The 19819-nt window shown below is 39.1% G+C and overlaps 2 protein-coding genes across 3 annotated transcripts in view; both read right to left on the reverse strand.

Annotated features, from left to right (window-relative positions):
- The window catches only part of LOC137994420 (PR domain zinc finger protein 13-like), a 19389-nt gene extending 15090 nt beyond the window's left edge, over window positions 1–4299 (reverse strand). Inside the window, exons 1-3 of the mRNA XM_068839990.1 lie at window positions 4222–4299; window positions 2974–3034; window positions 1557–1764 (exon numbers count right to left, since the gene is read on the reverse strand). Of these exons, the coding sequence (XP_068696091.1) occupies window positions 1557–1718 (162 nt within the window). The 5' untranslated portion in view covers window positions 1719–1764; window positions 2974–3034; window positions 4222–4299. The remainder of the gene's footprint in view (window positions 1–1556; window positions 1765–2973; window positions 3035–4221) is intronic.
- Window positions 4300–9288: 4989 nt separating this feature from the next.
- Window positions 9289–13580, reverse strand: LOC137994421 (probable G-protein coupled receptor No18). 2 transcript variants are annotated; one of them, XR_011122129.1, is made up of 3 exons: window positions 13471–13580; window positions 10346–13394; window positions 9289–9936 (listed from the first exon to the last, which is right to left on the reverse strand). XR_011122129.1 is itself a non-coding variant. In XM_068839991.1 (2 exons), exon 2 carries the CDS (start codon window positions 13197–13199, stop codon window positions 12162–12164), a length of 1038 nt encoding a protein of 345 aa, XP_068696092.1. In that variant the 5' UTR covers window positions 13200–13394; window positions 13471–13580; the 3' UTR covers window positions 9289–12161. The 2 variants fall into 2 exon arrangements, 1 of the variants encoding a protein (XP_068696092.1); XM_068839991.1 differs by having other exon boundaries at window positions 9289–13394.
- Between the last annotated feature and the right edge of the window lie 6239 nt (window positions 13581–19819).

Consider the following 19819-nt stretch of genomic DNA (forward strand, 5'->3'; position numbering starts at 1 on the left):
AGGGAATAGCAAGCCTTAGTTAAAAACATTAGTGATCTAAGGAATTTGTACATGCGCAGGGCAAATGCTCAAAATACAGAATCGAAATCGATAAAGGTATTTCTTGGATAAAAAGCTGAGCTATTTCACACATCGCTACGCCATTCTTCTTCTTCTTCTTACAGAGCAGCCCACCTCCTTCTCATAAGAAGATTCTTGTGAGCTTGCAGTATAAGAAATAAGAAGTGCAGGTGTTAACATGAAATGAATGTGCAAGCGTAAACTGAAATCAAACAAAGTCAATGCACGAAATCGAGAGTTAATAATTATAGAACATTTGGTCAGCATCTGTCACGAAGGTAGACCCACAACCGGCTCTTGAAGGTTTCTGGACTTGGGGCCAGCACAGCAGAATCTGGTAGTTTATTCCAACTGCGAATCGTTCTCGGGGAAAAAACACTTGATGGTATGTAGTACGAAAAACGGGACTTTATAGCTACTACAAGGTGTCTGGAGGATCTAGTCGTTGTTAGCAAAGGTTCTTGTGTGCCCAGGTCCACCACAATCTTTTGAATCTTGTAAAACACACACAACTGCAGCACCATCCTTCTCTCCTGAAGTGACACCCATCCAAGTTACTGTAACATCACCACTAACACTAGATGTATTATGATATCTGTTCAGGGCGATGTGAGCAGCCCTACGCTGAGCCATTTCCAATTTGTCGATGTTCGTCTTTGAGTAGGGTAAAACTGACAAGTTGATGCTAGGCTGTACTATTTCACATTTATATTGTGTTGTTTGAATAATGAGAGCAAGCCTCTTTCCCCTTTGACTGCATCATTCGATTTTTCTTTATATTATATTGTAGATGATAGCTAGACGTTTCGCATTTTACCATTTCAGATTTCCATTTAACCATTTCATACTATTCCAGCAGAGATTGTTTAAAATCGTTTGCACTTTAGCTGCATCAATGTGTTATTTCAGTCGCAACCGACACTTAAGCCAACTTTGAGTTTTGTCTGAACTTTTTCGAACTCTTATATTTTTGTTGGAAGCGGCGATTTTTGGTGGAAGATGAATGACAGCAGAGCGGGACTGGAATCCAGCGCAACCGCATGCCGATCCAGCCAAGGATCCCCCATGGAACAACGCACGCGCATGGGGGCAGAGCAGCACATTCAGCGAAAATTCGAAAAGCCAAATAGGTTATACGATCTACAAGTACAAAGTACATCTCGGACAGAGCTTTTCCTATCCTTGTGTGGGCCCGTTTCCATTACTAGGTCGGCTAACTCTCAAGACAAAGGAACTTTATTTTAATTGTGTAGTCGTTCTAGCGCTGGAGCATTAATTGGGGACAATATAAACTGAAATTCACAATTAACTCAAATCAAATAAAATGTTGGTTTTTGAGGAGAGGGGAAAACCGGAGTACCTGGAGAAAAACCTCTCGGTGCAGAGTGGAGAACCAACAAACTCAACTCACATATGACGCCGAGTCTGGTAATCGAATCCGGGCCACATGTGTTGATTCCATACGATCTAGCTACTAGTACTAACTAACACCTCACCTCCAACACATACTCTAAATGTTTATGATCCGTTGTTTTCAAGAGGATGTTCAGCGGTCCTTGGTAGGGTCCAAAGGTCAATGACGCGGGAATGGAGGATATGGCAAATACTCCGGAATACCGCTGAACGTTTTCGATTTCTGACCAGTGAAACAAGTACATGTTAAACGATGGTAGTTTTCCTTTCAGGCAGAATGAAGTGAGCCAGCTTCAGTAAAGAGAGTAGGAAAAGAGAGAGAGAAAACAGAGATTTGAGGTTCGCGGAATAGGTGCTACGTCATAAAATAACCAATGAAAGAGGCTAGAGAGTTTGTTTTTATAGTAAATATAATTATAGCTTGATAGAGCGGTTTTCAATTGAGTGTCGAAATTAATAAGCGAATTTCTTTGGTTTACAATTACTTCACTCAGTGATTGGTTCAAAGTTCTCGCGCCACTTTTTCAACCAATCAGAAGTGAAACCAAAACCAAACGTGGCTCGCGCGTTAAGCTCACGCGTGCACATTTTCCCGCGCTTTGTGTCGGCTACGTGTAATTACTTCTAGCTTTGATTGGTTTACCGCATTGTCTCCGTCCTTTTTGATTGGCCGAGGTTATTTTTACGACACTCGATTGGAACTCGCTCTATTCCACACTGTCGACGACAAATTATTATAAATGTTAGAACTGGTATTAGATGCTGGAATCAGGGGAATCAGTAAAAAAAAGGAAATTGTAATAAAAGTTTGATTTCAATATTACAAAGACCTCATTTAGAGCGGGCAATTTTGTAGGATGTCCTATTAACTAATCAGTAAAATGGACGGGGCATAATCCGCTAACTTTGAAGACTGCTTACAAAATGAGGAACGAAATAACACTTCTTTCATCTCATTTAAATGAATCGTACTCAGGACTATTTGGAAAAATATGCCGTGCAGTGGCTCATTGTTTTTACACTTTACCATGAATTAACTGGCATGGAAATGAAACGCTCAGGAAAAAATAACGAACCCACTGAAAAAAATAACTGCCTGCCTGAAGTTTAAGCTCATCACTCATGCCAGTTTAATGAATTTTCAATTCAGCGCAATTTTTCGCTAAAGGATAATATCAAAGGCCCTTCAATCCACATCGACATATTCACGCACGAAGGGTTTGTTACTTAATGCACTTTGATTTCATTCAAGAGCCCTGGTTGAGCTTTTTTTTTTATTCCAGCAAGGAAATTAAATCAGATTTACTTTCATTTTAAAACATCATCCCTAAACTGTATTAAGATCGGTCCGGCGGAATACGCAGCGATTAATATCGTTCCAGAAAGATTCCTGATTCGACTGTTTTTCTTTTAGCGTAGAGAAGACGAAGTATACTTTCGCCCCAATTGCGGCTCGCGCAGAGAATCTCAGTGGGGGGAATAAGACAGATATCTACTCACCAAAGATGAATTAACTTCTGATATCAAGATTTACTACCTGCTGTTCCCGAGTGGTTCGAATCTGAAAAAACAAACACCACCATACACAGCAGTGGCTTTTTAACAATACGACGGATTTCCACCTGCGAGGCTTGTTAATAACTGTTTGAAAAGCACCCTTATTTTAAACTTTTGCAAATCAAACATGGGATATTGCCGGATCCGCTGAATTAACATTTTAAAAGCGTGCAATTTCCTCCAAAGCTTCTGCGATTGATTTCGTTTGACAAATTCTGTCAAACGGAGAATCGAGGAATTGGTTCAGTTAAAGACCGTAATGTCTTTTTGCTTCAACCATACTCAAGTAAGTTACAATGCGATCATTTCACAAGCGCAATTGACAGGTATTTTACAGCTTTAAAAGAAATAAACGCTTGGCCTGATCCAACACCAGTTTGAGACCAAAAACACAAAGTAAATAATTCACTGATAAATTGATTCGCCATTGGTTAGACACGAGGCATGATTGATTCATAGACAATAGTGGGGCTTTACTGTAATAATGTTGCACTTTTTCCAATATTCTCACTGAACAAACAAAAGTTAAACAAGAGATACGAGTTCTTCAATTACATTCTGCCCCGATTTTCGATCGCACTTTTGGGAACCAAGCGGGTTTCTCGAGTTTTAAAAAACCTGATGCAATTTTAAAGGGCTGAGCGAAAAGATATTTCATGCTGTCTTTCTAATTTAACGGTTTAACCTAACATGTATTTTAATGATTTGTTATAGTTTTGCATTTCATCTTAGTCAAATTGGTCACCAAGATTTAGCTTAAACTAAGCATCGCTGAGCAGCTGTTAATTTGCTTCCTGTTGTTAAATCTTTTCATTAAAAGTTTTTACCGATGTACAAAAACCTTCTAACCAAAGCAAACGCCACAACATTGCAGGAAATATCTTCTTGCAGGTTGAAAGTTAACCAAGTCACAAACACCTTTGAAGTTTTCGCGAATGTTAAGTTATGCTGACAAGAACCTCTTGTCAGCACATGTAGCATTAGTAACATATAGATCAAATAACAATTTTTACGCCGAGTTCTCGGTCGTATACCGGACCTAATTTTCCGTTTCGAATGTTTGCTGAGTTTATTTATATAATGACAGTCCTGATTTCTCGTGAAATTGCTTCAAATCTCGTCCATAAAATCATTTCATCCATGTAGTCGTCACTTTTTTGTCATAGGTTAAACAAAACGCTACATACGTACCTTTTATAATCAGTTTGAGTTGAAATTTTACACTTTGTCTGACTTAAAAGTCCAAAGAAACTCAAGACTTCCTTTTTCCCCAATTAACGTGTTTCTGGCTAAGTGAAAGGAGAAGTTGGCATCTAAAATGGAAATTGTTCCTAATCTAAATAGAACTCGTTTATCAGTGTTTGGTTTTCTTAAAAGAGTAAACTTTTCTCTTTTGCCTGTTTTTCGTTTTCGTTGACACTTTTCTTCCTCAACTTGCAGTGTAAATGTAAACATTTCTCAAGTTATTAAGCAGACTACATACGTACAGCAGAAATATAGTCAACAAGAATGAAAATACAGAATCAGTTTCTGTTTTTATTAGCACAATCCTAGAGATGTGTTTGCGATAATTTTGAAAGTGGCTTTTACTGTAATAGTGACTTCAAAAATATGAAAAAAAAAAAAAATCCTGCGCTGCCATACTTGAAAACATTTTTGAGACAATTTCATATATATTATTTATTATGTCCATACTGTACAGTCTCAAAAATCTCCTTTCTTTCATAAAGTAAATCTTATCAGTGTGGCTTCTCCTCCCCCGGCCACAACGGGGCCACTGTAACTTAAAATTGTAGTTTTTTTCTGAAACCTTGATTGTCATACTGTGATTTCACTCTGATCAAAATATAGACACTAACCGAACTATCCAGTACTGAATAAAGAGAAAAGAGGAGGGAAATTTATTGCTTTTCTGGACCTGGTTGTTCGAAAGTCGATTAACTTAATACAAGATTAGCGTAAACTTTTGTTTCATATTTTCAACGTTTTGGTGCATGAAAGTTTCTTTTGCTTATTTTTGTTTTTTACTGAAAAGATTGACTTCCTTATACTGTAACGTTTTGCCGAATATCAGGCTTGAACAGCATTTGGTTAAAATTTAATCTGGGATTAGCGTTTATCGGCTTTTGAACAACCGAGCCCTGGAAAGCAGCGTCCCACTGTTTCCCGATCGTCGTTAATTTTACGACGGCGAGCCGACGTAAGTTTCACCTTAAAGTATAACTTTGCCCCGTATCGTGAGTATGTCGAGATTTTGTATTTCGGAAGTGTCCTAAATATAAACTGAGTACGAGCGCGCGATTTCAGAATAAAAATAAAGAATGCGGAAAGCCGTTTTACATTTTGTTGGCTCACACTGTCGTCAAAACCTCACATTTGGTGATTTCACTACGTTGTTACTCAAAGTGTCGCAAAAATACGTGCTAAAAGGCGTGACGCACTTTCAGCACGTCGCGTTTTCGTTTCCCCAGCCGTTGCTGTTTCTTAAACTCCTTATTATGTAGGGTGGGGCAAGGGAAAGGGGCATCGTTAGCCTTCGTTTAAGGTTGTGGCCCAAAAGGATGAAAAATGAGAAAGTTCTCTCTTTGCAGGATCAAAGCCGTTCTCAAGAAAATTGCTTTGGTTGAAAGCGCTATCAGAAGTTCAAAACCAAAAAGTCTCTACTCGCGATGGAACGTGCCTTATCATCATCATATCTTTATTTACCCACGGATTTTAGAATAGCTTGATGTAGCTAGTATCTCCGAGCATTTACCCCACCAACCATGTTGTACCACAGAGAACCACAACACCGGGACTCCATGCCCTACTCTTTTCGAATAGTGTGTGGGTTCTTCCACGTTCCACAGGATTATGAACATTGAAGGGTTGTGAGACGGGGCCTACGGTTTATTGTCCTTATAGTCTAACCATTTGCAGATGTAATTACGAAGGGAGCACTTTCTCCTCAGTTATTTAAAGGCTTGTTTTCACTAGCGACGGAGTCAGAGTCGTAATTAGAAGCGCAGAGCGATACGATTTAGTGAAATCAAATTGTCGGAGTCGGAAGCAGAACACCGATTCCGCTTATGACTCCGTCGCTTATGATCCAGTGAAAACTGCATTGTCGGAGTCGGAAAAAGAAGCTGAATAATAAACCAATCACAATGCTCGATTCCAAGCATTGTGATTGGTTGGTTCTTCCGCTTCTGCTTCCGACTCCGACAATCTAGTTTTCACTGGATCATAAGCGACGGAGTCATGAACGGAGTCGGAAGAAAATGGGAACGTTCTGATTCTTCTGACTCTGATTCCGTCGAGCTTATGACTCCGCTTACGACTCTGATCTTTGATTTTCACTAGGTCAAAAGCGCTCTTACGACTCCGACTCCGACTCCGTTGCTAGTGAAAACCAGCCTTATAAAGACCCTGTTTGATGGTCCTCCGGCCGGAGTAGAACTCACGACCTCCCGCCGATAGTTGCCCGGTGCTCCCCCAAATTAGCCACCAATGCCCAGTATTATAAAGTCTATTTTTAGAACGACTACCGCTAGATTTGTGTAGGTAATCACATGATTTCGATTGCAATTATTTGGAATAAATAAGCACTTGTAATTTTTTCAAAGAAGACCAAAATTGCACGAGCCCGTAGGGCAAGTGCAATTTGTAGTCTTTGAAAATCGAGAATCAGGGAAAAATTGCGCCATCATGATAAATTGCGCAATCCAGGGCGCGCGCTTGATTTGAAAACAAGAGATTTTATTGGGTCTGGGCAAACCCTAATGTTTATTAGGCAATCACAAAAGAAAACTTGCCAATCATAATCCAGAATTTCGATGTGTAATTTGCAACGGTATTGCTGGTTTTCACTCACGTGATCAACAGCCATGTTTTTCAACGAAAACAAAAGGAAGCGTTTGCATAATAATAGAGTTAAATTCCCGGAGGATTTGGTCGGGGCACCAACATGGCCGCCTGTTCTTTGTTTAGGGCACCAACATGGCGGTCATGACGTCATGTGAAAACTGAGAATTACACTTTTTTGCACTGGTGTTACACCCAAACTGCACTGCTCTTAGCCAATCGGAATCGTGTAATTTTTTTCATGTATATGGTTATTTCCAAACGGACGTAAAGATAGAAGAGTAAATATAACTCTCAAAAAAGAAACGACAGTTTTCAATTTACAAGACATGTTTCAACATACTCATGTCATCTTCAGTTGCAAATGAGCTTTTTTAACGGTTGTACACTTGAATTTATATTAAGGTACGTTACAAAATTACGTGTCAGAACTTGCGTGCAATTTGAATATGAAGTATGAAATGCACAGGAAACAAAAATAGCGCACATAGCAATAAAATAAAAGACAAAAGAACAGCGTAATTAAAAAGAAAGATTCAAATCTTAATGCCTCAACTGCTGATTAAGAATGGGATTTTCCCACTTAATGTGCAATGCCTCTTTGATCTTAATTTGGAATTTTGAGGCGGCAGAATCTAAGATCGTGAAACATTCTGTATTACAAGAGTCATGACAGGCCCTAGATAACTGCAGGTGTCTGTAAACATGCGAAGACTTGTCCGACAAGAGATGCCGCTTATGAGCACCACTCGCCACCTTTGTACACGTGCTCGTGAGCATCTCTTGTCGGACAAGTCTTCGCATGTTTACAGACACCTGCAGTTATCTAGGGCCTGTCATGACTCTTGTAATACAGAATGTTTCACGATCCTAGATTCTGCCGCCTCAAAATTCCAAATTAAGATCAAAGAGGCATTGCACATTAAGTGGGAAAATCCCATTCTTAATCAGCAGTTGACGCATTAAGATTTGAATCTTTCCTTTTAATTACGCTGTTATTTTGTCTTTTATTTTATTGCTATGTGCGCTATTTTTGTTTCCTGTGCATTTCATACTTCATATTCAAATTGCACGCAAGTTCTGACACGTAATTTTGTAACGTACCTTAATATAAATTCAAGGGTAGAACCGTTAAAAAAGCTCATTTGCAACTGAAGATGACATGAGTATGTTGAAACATGTATTGTAAGTGAAAACTGTCGTTTCTTTTTTGATATGATTATTACGGGAAAAGACGAAGCGGCATTGCGTTCAGTGCCCGAGCCATGATTTTGCATTTAGCACCAAGTTGAACAATTCCGGCCTCGTGTGGCTTCTCGGTTGTGGATCAATCAGGAGTATGGCGGTCATTAAACCCAATATGATTGCTCATTAGTTGGCAGGACATGTATTATATTCAACAATTATTCTCCGAAGGCGAAGTGAATATTGGTGAATATTACCGAGACGTAGTCGAGGTAAATTTTTTTTATATTCCCCAATATTCACTGAGCCTAAGGCGAATAATTGTTTTAGTAAAAATTTCAGAGGTGAATATCAAGAAAATGCAAAACAACGTGCTAAAACACGATAAAAAAGCACGAAAAGTGCTTGCTTGACTTAACAGCCGCGCGTCGAAAGTGTTATATTCACCGGGTAGCGTGGTGAATGTAACACCAAATTCTTATATTCACCGCTCAAAATTATATTAAATTTAGTTAGTATAAATACACAGGTGATTATACAAAATCGCGGGCTCTCATAGGCTCGCTTTCTCGGATTATCAGTCGATAATCACCTCGACGGACAAAATGGCTGCCAGTAGTCGTTTTGCCACTGTAAGTGAAGATGATTTCGCGTTGAAATGTTTTTTTTTTTTTCTCTTTTTTGAAATAATCACCTGTTTATTTATACTAAAACAATTATTCGCCTCAGGCTCAATGATTATCGGTGAATATTCACCGATAATCACTTCTCCTTCGGCGAAGAATTGTTAAATAATACCGTAAATTGATAGGTCAAGGCCAAATGAAAGAGATCAACTCTTCTTGGTTATCGACTTCCGATGCTATACATCACCCACATCGAAACGAGGGCCTCATCCAATCAGAGTGCTATTCCCTTCGGCTGGTACTAGTGCTCAGTCCTTGAAAGGCCTAGCTCCGTTGTTCGAAACTAATGATATATCCTTATTTAAAAAGAATAACGTAATAATTGGTTTAGATAGACTTATCCGTTGGATAGCAATTTCAGGATTTGGTGGCCTGTGTTCAGTCCAACGTTTAAACAAAGGGATTGTTGGTTATCAATCACAAAATGGTTACCCTCATTTTGACCGATACATTCTTATTCAGTTGAACAATTTTAAGTTGGGAAAATAAGGTATGATTCTTTACAGACAATTGAACACTAGGTAGCGTTTTGGTGTTTCTTTCTTTAATTTTTTCTATATGCCTGCGTCCCTAAAAAATACAAAGAGATACTATTCAGTTATTACACTGAAGAGGGCGATTTAGAGTCTATTGAAGGCAAAACTATCTTTATCATTTTGTTGCCAAAGCTGATTGTTTGACTTTGCCGCGAGCTCTTTCTTGGTTTGTCACAAACAGTGCAGCCAGATCGTGCTGAGGTAAGCTTCGTATTCGGTTTCTCGCGTTTCTGATAACTGGAGTTATGTAGAACTTCTTGTTTCTCTCTTAAACCGCGATCTTTTGTGTCATTTACTCTATACATTTTAAATCCTTCTACAGTAAGACTTTTCCAATTATTTCCATCAGTTCGCCATCGATCATCTTTACGTTTTCCTTTTGCACACGTCAAATTAGACCCCGGGCTTTGTTCAGACGACCGATCTTGAAATCTGAGTTTCATCGTAAAGTATTTCTCAAATCCCTCACTGTAAAGAGAACCTTTGTGAACGTGTCTACAGCGTGCGCAATATGATCTTGAAGAGCTTTCCTTGTGCCTATGATTGAATCGAGTTGAGTCGACGCCGTCACAAAACACGTAAACTAAATGCTTTGCTTCCTCGAGCGGTAGAGGTGAGGTTGTTGGACTCGTTCCCATGGAAACCAAGCTTGAATTCTGGAAAATCACAAGTTGTGAAGGTAAAACTGCGTCATCAAAGACTCAAGGTTTTCAGTGGCTATGACCAAGTTCTTCACATGTCCTGATCGAAGGACGATTATTTAAATTGTTCGTTGACAAAGCTTAATCTTACGAAAACTAAGGAATATGAACTGGTTTTAATTTATGCACCTTTGCAACCAAATTAAAACAAACTTTTACTTGTTACCATTCGTTGCAATACCACACTAATCTATCAAGAGATTGTATACGCAAAACCTCAGAAATAAGCCAGATTGTCGGTTTGCGATAAATTGGCCAACTAGACAATCAGAATAAATAACCTTTTTAGATAACTCTTTCCAATTAATGGAAGGCATAAAAGATAACATTCAGAATAGATATACAAACAGATAATTGGCTGTGCCTTGCGACAATCTTCATGTACCACACATCACAGAAGTTCAATGCATCCAGATTCAATCAGATTTCGTCAAAATCACCGAATTCGATCGAAAATGTTTAGTGGAAAGATAAAATGCAAAGCAACATATCCCTGCAGGTGTAATCTCGATATAAAATATTTATCACTGTAAGTCAATCTGAGATCTAGAAATGTATGCAAATATGTGCTAAACCGGTGTATTTAACAGGCCAAATTGAAGACAAAAAGGCAAATGGACCAAGACGTCTCACAGACGGATGTCTGTAAACAACTTCCTAAATATTTTTCCAAGGAATGTCAAGTAAACTTTAAATTAACACTAAGATGCTGCACTTGCATCCATATTGCAATGACAAGGCGTAAAATGACATGTAGTTTAATACATGGAAATTATACGTATATAATCAAGTGAAGCCATGATCTTCGCAGTTATGAACGCAATTTTTACAATTGCGTCGAGAAGCCTGAAAATTTCAGGACTTCAACGGGGTTTGAACCCGTGACCTCGCGATTCCGGTGCGACGCTCTAACCAACTGAGCTATGACGTGGCTTCATAGTTTCGTGGCTTCATAACTAGCAAGTTCGAGGTCTCAACTCTGTGAGATCTGTCAGATCTATAAGAAGAGATTCCAGTTTTTGTAATGAAGAGGGTGACAAATGTTAAGCCCCGTTTCCCCCGTCAATGAAATAATGGAGAGATGAATTTTTTTTGGCGGAAAAATCCGAGTGTGCCTTTGCAGGAGTCGAACTTACGACCTTTTCCGATTACTTCTTCGGATGCTCTACCACTGAAGAGATCTTTTAATTTTATTTTTTGCTGTTGAGTCGGCCATACTCGGGAAAATTCCGAGTGCTCCTTTGCAGGAGTCGAACTTACGACCTTTTCCGATTACTACTTCGGATGCTCTACCACTGTGGGACGGGTTCAGGAGACAACCGTCCCGCGTTTCTGCTAGGACCGAAATTGTCAAAATGCTGCGTTCTTGCTATATTTTAACACTGTTGTAATGAAGTGGACGACATAGGTTACTTAACCCGGGTTAATGAAATGAAGCGAAAAACCGCGTGGACAAAGTTCAAGTTCTCTGAATCATTTTCTACTACTAAAACGGTAGGACAGAAAGCGCACATAATGCGGAACATCTAAAAGATTTCGCCCACAGGGAATTACGGATAGACACGTATATGTTGGGAATTTCTAGATTAAAATGATTTCCTTTTTATGACAAAACTCTTGCGTGATTAGCTTTGAATTTTCTTCAAAACATGCTTTTTAGTTGCCATAGGCTCCATCATCTTCTGGACCGAATGAGATTAAGAAACATTCTGGCTCCTAAAGAAGGCTGTATAACAAAAAAAAGATGAAGGTGATATCTTACAGTCTCACATATGGAATTTAGGTCATACCTTATTTAAAGCCCTGAAGTTATAGTATTCAGTTCCCATAGGGTCGGAATAAATAGGCGATTTGTGACAAAACTTTATATATATAGCCCGGCATTTATCAAACCAATCGTTGTAGTTCCTTCAGCTCCCCTGTTTAAAACAACCGGGTCGCCAACCTCAGTTTCCTTAAAAGGTTAAAATTCAAATTTTTGAAGGTCGTTGCTCTTCCATTTTTATATGACGATTCCCTCTGGGAGGGCGCTGTGTCACTGTGAAAATGTCTTCTTCTCAAGGAGTTCCGTTTGAGAGTGTTTCAGACCCCCCAATACCGTCTCTTTATGCGAATAACCTACAAAACATCTCGCTTTCCCAAGTATAACCAAGTATAACCAAATATCTTTAACATCGTTTCTAACCTCTAAAACGGCTTGATACTGATTCTCTTACTCTTCGGTAAATGGCCACCCAAGTGTTTCTCATTTCTGTGTTAAAGCCCGCGTATATAAACACGTTTACACAGCCGTTAGCGTAGGCCATAAATACCGTTATTTTGACCACTGTGAGAGGAGTGCAGGTCGGACAACCTAACAAGCTGATAATGTCAATCACAGTGATTGGTGTTGTCAAAAACACGAAGATTCCTACTACGATTAATACGATCTTCGTTGCCCTTCGCTCTTTTCCTCCGCCAGGTCTAGGCTCACGAACTCGGGGGTTGTTTGCACTGTTACTATCTTGAATGGAATGAACTGTCATAGCTTGACTTGTTGCACTTGTAGTATCCTTGTAGATTGGAGAAGGCACTTCTGTCTGCGACCCATGACTTTTTTCGACATGTATTCGACGAATCTGTATTCTCGCAGTTTTGAGGATATAGTAATTGGTGAATGCCAGGACAACGATGACGGCTAAATTGACAACAGAAAATAACATAAACAAGTATTCTCTGCTGAGCGTTGTGGAGTACAAGCAGATGTCAGTAACATTTGCCATGTCAGAAGCTCCCCAACCCATTATTGGCAGAAAAGCAATAACAAAAATCAACAGCCAAGAGGCTGCGATGGTAAGAGCCACTCTCCAGGGCACAACCAGGGTGGGGTAGAGAAAAGGTCGACTTAGCGCCAGATATCGATCAAGACTTATTAGAGTCAGGTTAAAGTTTGATGCACCAAAAAGGAAAACTGTGAGTGGTATAACCACGAGACATGGAATCAGTGGTCTGTTGCTGTCTGTTTGATTGAGCTGATCTGCAAGACGAAGCGGCATTGCAATGGCTCCTTGAAGCAAATCGGCAACAGCTAGGTTAAGAAAAAGAAAATTACAAACTGTACGAAGGCGTCTGTTCCACAAAATCGCAAGGATAACCAAGAAATTGCCAACGACTGCCAAAACAGAAACAGTTATCATAAAAATTGAGGTGAAAGTAGTTTCAAGCGAGTGCGAGGTCATTTCTGGTCGAAGGTTTTTTGGTTTCAGTGAAAACGAATTCTCAGTGTGCGTTGCTCAGTCTTGACCGTCTTCTTTTTAGAACGCCTCGACATCAACTCGATAAAGCGGCTCTGAGGTTTTATTTCAGATCATTAAAGATGTTTCATCGTAATCGACGAGGTTCCACCTTTTTTCTCTTGTCAGATACGATTCTCCCTGCGAAAAATAATGTTATAACTTGAATAAGGTTAAAATGTCGGGTCTAATGATCTACCGTAATATATGTACTTACCGCAAACTGTTATGAAAATTAAGCGATTTATGATCTATCCAAGAAAACTGCAGAAGGTTTGACAGTTTGCATCAATTACGCAAAAAAAGCAAAGACGTTTGCTTACTTCATCACCGAAAGGAAATGGCACTCACGCGTGCCGTTCAACGAAATAATTTTGTCGTTTCGGCTTCAGGCAAAAAAGACCCTTTGTGGATTGAATTAATTCTCAATTATCTAATGTAGTGTTTACCATTAAACCCGTAGCTATCTCGGAAGTTTTATCGACCATTTAATGCCTCCCGCCGTTTTGATCTCCTATTTCACGGAGTTTGTTGCGTGTCACAAACTAAAATATTGAATGTTGGGTCACGTTTTATGCTTTAAATTACGCATGCTGACTTTAAAACCCTCTTTTTTGAACAATCGAGAATACAAACGACCTCTGCGTTATTTTAAAAACAATTATGTGGACGTTATAAGATGAACCCGTCACCGCTTCGTTATCTTTTATCATGGTAGGATGAATCTACATGAGAATAACTACTGGAAGTATATTGAAAAGCCCACTAGAAAGTTTAATGAGTTTTTAAAGACCCGAAAAGGACCGAAAAGGTTGCAGTTTTGAAGTTAGATGACATCGGAGATAAATTTCTTATCCGTAATTCTTTAAATTAAATAACTCTACATTTTCGTTGATAAAATAATGATCAAGACTGCATTACGATGATTCGTTAGGGAACACCACAGAACAGTTATGAAAATGCGATTTACAGGCGACTGAAAGGTTTACTGAAAAAATACGCGATTTTGAAGCATGAGTCAGAATATATAGCTTAACTCAATACAAAGCCGCCCGGGTATACGTCAGTAATGAACGTGCCGTCAGTAAATCAATTCATATCAAGGCTCTTTACGAATTATATGTTTCGATCATTTCTAAAGAAGTATTGTTGTTGCTATATTTGGGATGTTTGACGTCAATTTATCTGCGAAAAGACATTTCATTTACATAATTTTTATAATCGTGATACACATCAATTTGTCAACTCAGTCTCATCTGCTTACATTACACACCAGTTTAGGAAACTACTAAGTTCAATGTTCTTTTAGCTGAACTCGCTGAGGTACATTCCTTTTCCTATAAGAACATCTAATGTTGGAGCTGAGACTGAACGTCCTCATTTTGTTTTATTTTATTTCTTGCGATTTGAGCCCGAATGTGTTCTTGACATGTGCTAGGGTTTTCGCTTGAGGCCGCAGGCCGGCATTCCATGTCCGGTACTTTGATGTCAATATTTAAGGGGTTTGTTTTAGTTTTCATTATTATAATTCTTTAAACTTACTTTTTAAAGATAATTTGAGTGAACTCCAGCCTTGCATGGGAAACTGAACGGGGTGGGGGGGGGGGGGGGGAAGGGGGGGCATGCCCCCCGGATCCCCAGGTAGCTCGCAAGGAGCCTTGTCACGTCCGGTGCTTTCAGAAATTGTTCTTAAAATGAGTTGTGTGGTATACTATAAAAGTCGACTGCAAACTGAGTTGTTCTTCTGTGTAAATGACAATCAATGAAAATCACATGTTTAATAAGAGAAACGTCCCTAGGTACTTGAGTAAATGCAGTTTTGCACTCATTTTGCTTTTCTTTATCACTACTCACAAAAACCAAAAACAAATAATCTCAGCCTGAACATTCTTATAAAAAAGGTTCTTAATAAAAAAAGAGTGTACTCTACTAACCGATTCGAGGTCTGCCTAGGAAACTAACAATGTTCTTGTAGCTGTACTCTCCGAGGTGTGGCTCAGGTAGAAGTCGGTAAATACGGCCCTGAGCGCCACTCGCAAGAAAGTTGCTTTCTTCATAGACTGAGTCTTATGTATTCTAAGGGCGCAGGCTTGGAATCAGTATTATATTCAAAATGTTCCTTACTAAATTATTTGTTACTTACAGCCAAATTATATACCGGTATATGGGAATGCTGAACAAATCAGATCATACACTCTACCTTAGCTGCTTTTAAAGTTTGAAACAGAAAAGTTTGTATGCGTTAAAACAGGTAATATCGAGATAATTTTAACAGGAAGTGGGCTCTGTGCTCTAGTCTTGTGCCTTTGTAAAATCGCCTTATTAGTTAGTGAGTAGAGTATCATACCGCTTTGTGGGTCCTTCTGGATTACGTAACTATGTAATGTGCATAAAAAAATAATAACGGCACGGATATGAACTTCAAAATTATTTATAACTACTGCCTACAAATGACAAGAAAGATCCTCCTTTCATATGGATCATTTGCAATCAGTCGTACGTTCAGTAAGATTGCGGGGGCACAGCAAACAATACAATATTTGTCAATAAATTGACTACGGTACAATTATTTGGTTTTATCAACGGAGTTGATAATGTAAATTGGCCACCGTACAGAGATTCTAAAAGCTGACGTTTCGAGCGTTAGCCCTTCGTCAGAGCTTGGATTCGCTTGTTCCAGACAAGGAAATCACTGAAGAAGAAGATAGACAATTTAAAAATTTTTTTTTTTTTCAAACGAGAAAAAAATATTGAAATCACGACGTGCACTGCATAGCTATACTTTGTGATGGTTGAAGAAATAAAAAAGACGACCAAGATCTTTTAAGTCATACAATGTAGTGGATACCGGTTTTTTGCTATAACAGGTCAAAAATTTAGTTGTGAAGTTGTTTGGACGTGGGGAAGAGAGCCAAAACGGAAGCCAGGACAAATTAAACTGTAACATACCTTAATATCATTAATTAAAGTATCGTAGGATATTTCATTTCTTCGACTTTAGTCTTCAACGAAAGCTTGTCATGTGCAGATATCATAACAGATTTTAATTTTCTAAAAAAGTAGTTATACATGATTTAAAAATAATTGACATGAGTAGTTGAAACCTTACCCTGCGAGCATGCAGTTGGTTTCTCCTACGCTTCCCGAGAGAGAAACCACTGCGAGCAACCTTTAGTTTCTCTGAGTGAGCCGCCGTCCAGCGCCAAGGACGAATAAATTAAATTTGGACCAGTAAAACAAGTTAATAATCTTGTTTTGGCACTTGCGCGTGCGTTCAGCTACCTAACTGCTGCGTTTGGGCGAGCTTGATGTGTAGTGATTTCCCGCGAAATGAGACGAAGAGACGTGGGGTGTGACGTACTTCGCACATGCTCGATGCAATGGAAAATCAAACGGTTGCTCGCAGTGGTTTCTCTCTCGGGAAGCGTAGGAGAAACCAACTGCTCGCAGGGTAGTGAAACCTAAAAATGAAATTGTAAATAAAAAAGTAATTAAGTGATTTTCCATACACAGGCAGAGGGCCTTGACAAGGAATTTAGTATAATTACAATGAAGTAAATAAGTGTTGAGGGTTTACAAATTAAATTATATAACTCCGTATAATCCATTGGTTTCTAGGAGACACAACATCATAATGTGTCTCGCCAAAGCGAAAACTATGTCTTTTGGCACACAGAAACTTCTCTCAATGTAATTCAAGCAATTTTTATACTGAGTGAGGAGGCAAAGGGAGGGGAATTTCAGTTCGTTTTTGAGTAGTTTTTTCTTCGAATCTATTGGTCACCAGTTCTTGTAACAGATATTTTAAAATAATTCTTTTCACAGGGCAACAACTCGATAGCTAGCAAAAGTCTCCGTCACAAAAAAACAACACAGCAAAAAAACCTGAAAGACTAGTCTCTTGCGGATGACACAGACATACGATTTTTTCATTCACACCATAATATGTCTTTGAATCGATTTATTGCAATTTTTACCATTCATGGAGATACTTCAACAAAATTTCTTTCCATAAAGCAAGAAATCGAATACAAATTCAACAACACAAAAAATAACTCACCTCTCTCTTCAAATGATATGATTATATCTCAGTTGGCAATTCGATGACTTGGAAAAGATAATGACAAACAAAGTTTTGCAACTTATCTTTAGAAGGCCTTAGTTTTCAATCGCTTGCAATCAGAAAGGCGATTTTGACCGATAAAAAGTCGTGTCAATAATGTTCAAGGGAAATGTAATCTTGCCAGCCTCCATCTCGACGCCGCTTTAAAGTCGCAATGATGTTCATCCCTCAATCGTAGTTTTTATATATGATCACAACAACAACAATGCAAAAGAACTGATTCCTCCTTTTTTTTTTTAAACCTGCATTTAAGTTAAAAGCGGTTAATTTTCGCCGTGAAACGCATTACCGACCGAAGAATTGTAATCGCAATTTTACTTTATTGCTTGATAGCGTACCATTGTTTAATTTTAATGGCCCGGTAGCAGGAATACTTAGCTGAAGACTGTTGTGAAGGTACAAAGGCGACATTAACGTCTTAATTCTCTAAAGAAAATATGTTTGAAAGCCGATAACATTCGTGCACAAAACCGCTGTTCTCAAAAGATGTATTCACATGCAGATTTCTGTTACGCGCAACACTGATAAATAAGGCCAAGGTATCGGCAAAATCGTCTTTTTGATTGCAAACGATTGAAAACTAAGGCCTTTTAAACTTCGATTACCAATTAACGCTCCTGAGTCATAATCGAAAACAAATCATCGCAAATGAAACCATTGTCAAGGAAAGTATTACATAGATTACTAGATGAAGACTGCACTTTCAGGACCCCTTTTACAGTTAGTTAATCAGCTAACGTGACTAATTAGCCTAATTATGTAATATCTGGCCATAGCTCAACGATGCTACCAACAATACCCCTTTTTCAAAGTAAATTGAGATGATATTTAAAAAACTCGCCCGTTCTTCTAATCACCATAATGTTATGTAATAGTGATAAGAAAATTTAACACTCAGACGGCGGTTACAAAGATACTATATCGCATATTCACTGAAAGTTAACTTGACGTTTCGGGTCATTGCTACAACATTCATTCATTCATTCACTCGACAAGTCAAGTTATTTCTTATCAAGCTGAAATGGCCAAAGAGCAAGACTATCTACGATGTAATAATAGTGATAATGAAGAGATTACATAGTAGTCAGATCTCCCCCGCCTCGCCTCGACCCAAGCCCCCACTCGCTTTTCCCACGCAGTCGTTTTTCCCGACTATCTGGGAGCCTGGAACAGGCTATCAGATATTGAAATCATAATTGAGGTCATGGGACATCGCGTTAACTGTACAAGTCCGCTTGAATTTGCGTTTACCAAAAAAGGAAGACTAAACCAGCTTGAGGTTAGCTTATTTCTTGCCTGCTAGCTCCGGGGAACGAGCAACATCTAAAAGGAGCCAACAAGACGAGCCGAAGAAGAAAATTTTAACAACAAGCTGCAGCCGATCGTTCCCTCTGATTGAGATCACTGCAGTTAACAAAACAACTTCTGTCAGTATAGTTACATGTGCAGTTGTTTTAAAAAAGACCTGGCTTGAAAGAGATATCCCTCTGAGAACTGGTTAATCCTGAGTTGGTTTTTTCCCCGTAAAGGTCAATGAAACTATAATAGAACGAATTTATGAAAAGCTGCTAGTGCATTGGCCCAGTGGAGAGGAGAACGTTTTCTTAGCGAAACTGACAGAGATTATTTAATTCATTAACTTTGCCAGTCAAGCTGACAGAGCGCCACAAAAGCTTGCGCCAATTACAAAGACTGACCACAACACCGGGAACTACGTGCCCTACTCTTAGGGACAAATGTGTGGGTCCTTTTACGTCCCTCAGGATTACGAACAATGAAGCGTTGTGAGACGGGACCTACGGTTTATCGGCAGCACTTTCTCCTCAGTTATTTAAAGACCCTGAGTGTTCAGTGGCCGGAGTTGAACTGACGACCTCCCTCGTGACAGCCCGGTGCTCAACCAACTGAGCCACGGGTGCGCGGTGACATAACCAAGTAAGGAAACAAAATAAGAAGCTGTTGAACAGAAGCATAATAAGAAAAAATCCAGGCTTATTGTGAATCCAACTGCGGTCGACAATACCATTTAACAATAGCAGGAGATCTGCTTTTTTCCAATTGCATGTGTAATGAGTCAGGCTTCCGGCACTTTAAACGTTCTTATCTAACCATTGCCTCCTTATGCTTACAGCGTTTGTGATTTTGTATTTAAGTTTGTCTGTTTATTTCCTGCGGGCTTTCATTCTGCAGCACATATATCTCATTTCTACAACATTCGCGAAAACCCCCGGTCCGCGCTAACGGCCGTTGAATATCATGAACAAAGGCGTTGACTCGAGAAGCCCATGGCACTGCAGGGCAATCACAAAATGAAACAAAGGCGGACGTACACTATTGTTTGCAGGGATTGAAGATACCTCTTTTCTTTTATCTTGCCAAAAGTTGCACCGCTCGGGTAGAAAATGGACATTTGGAGAGGTGAAAGAAGAAAAAAGGCACTCCT

Source organism: Montipora foliosa, chromosome 3 (assembly GCF_036669935.1).
Source record: "Montipora foliosa isolate CH-2021 chromosome 3, ASM3666993v2, whole genome shotgun sequence".
Classification (NCBI taxonomy): domain Eukaryota; kingdom Metazoa; phylum Cnidaria; class Anthozoa; order Scleractinia; family Acroporidae; genus Montipora; species Montipora foliosa.

Coding starts and splice junctions, on each gene's coding strand:
- LOC137994421 (XM_068839991.1), bottom strand. CDS start 13,199: ATGACCTCGCACTCGCTTGAAACTACTTTCACCTCAATTTTTATGATA.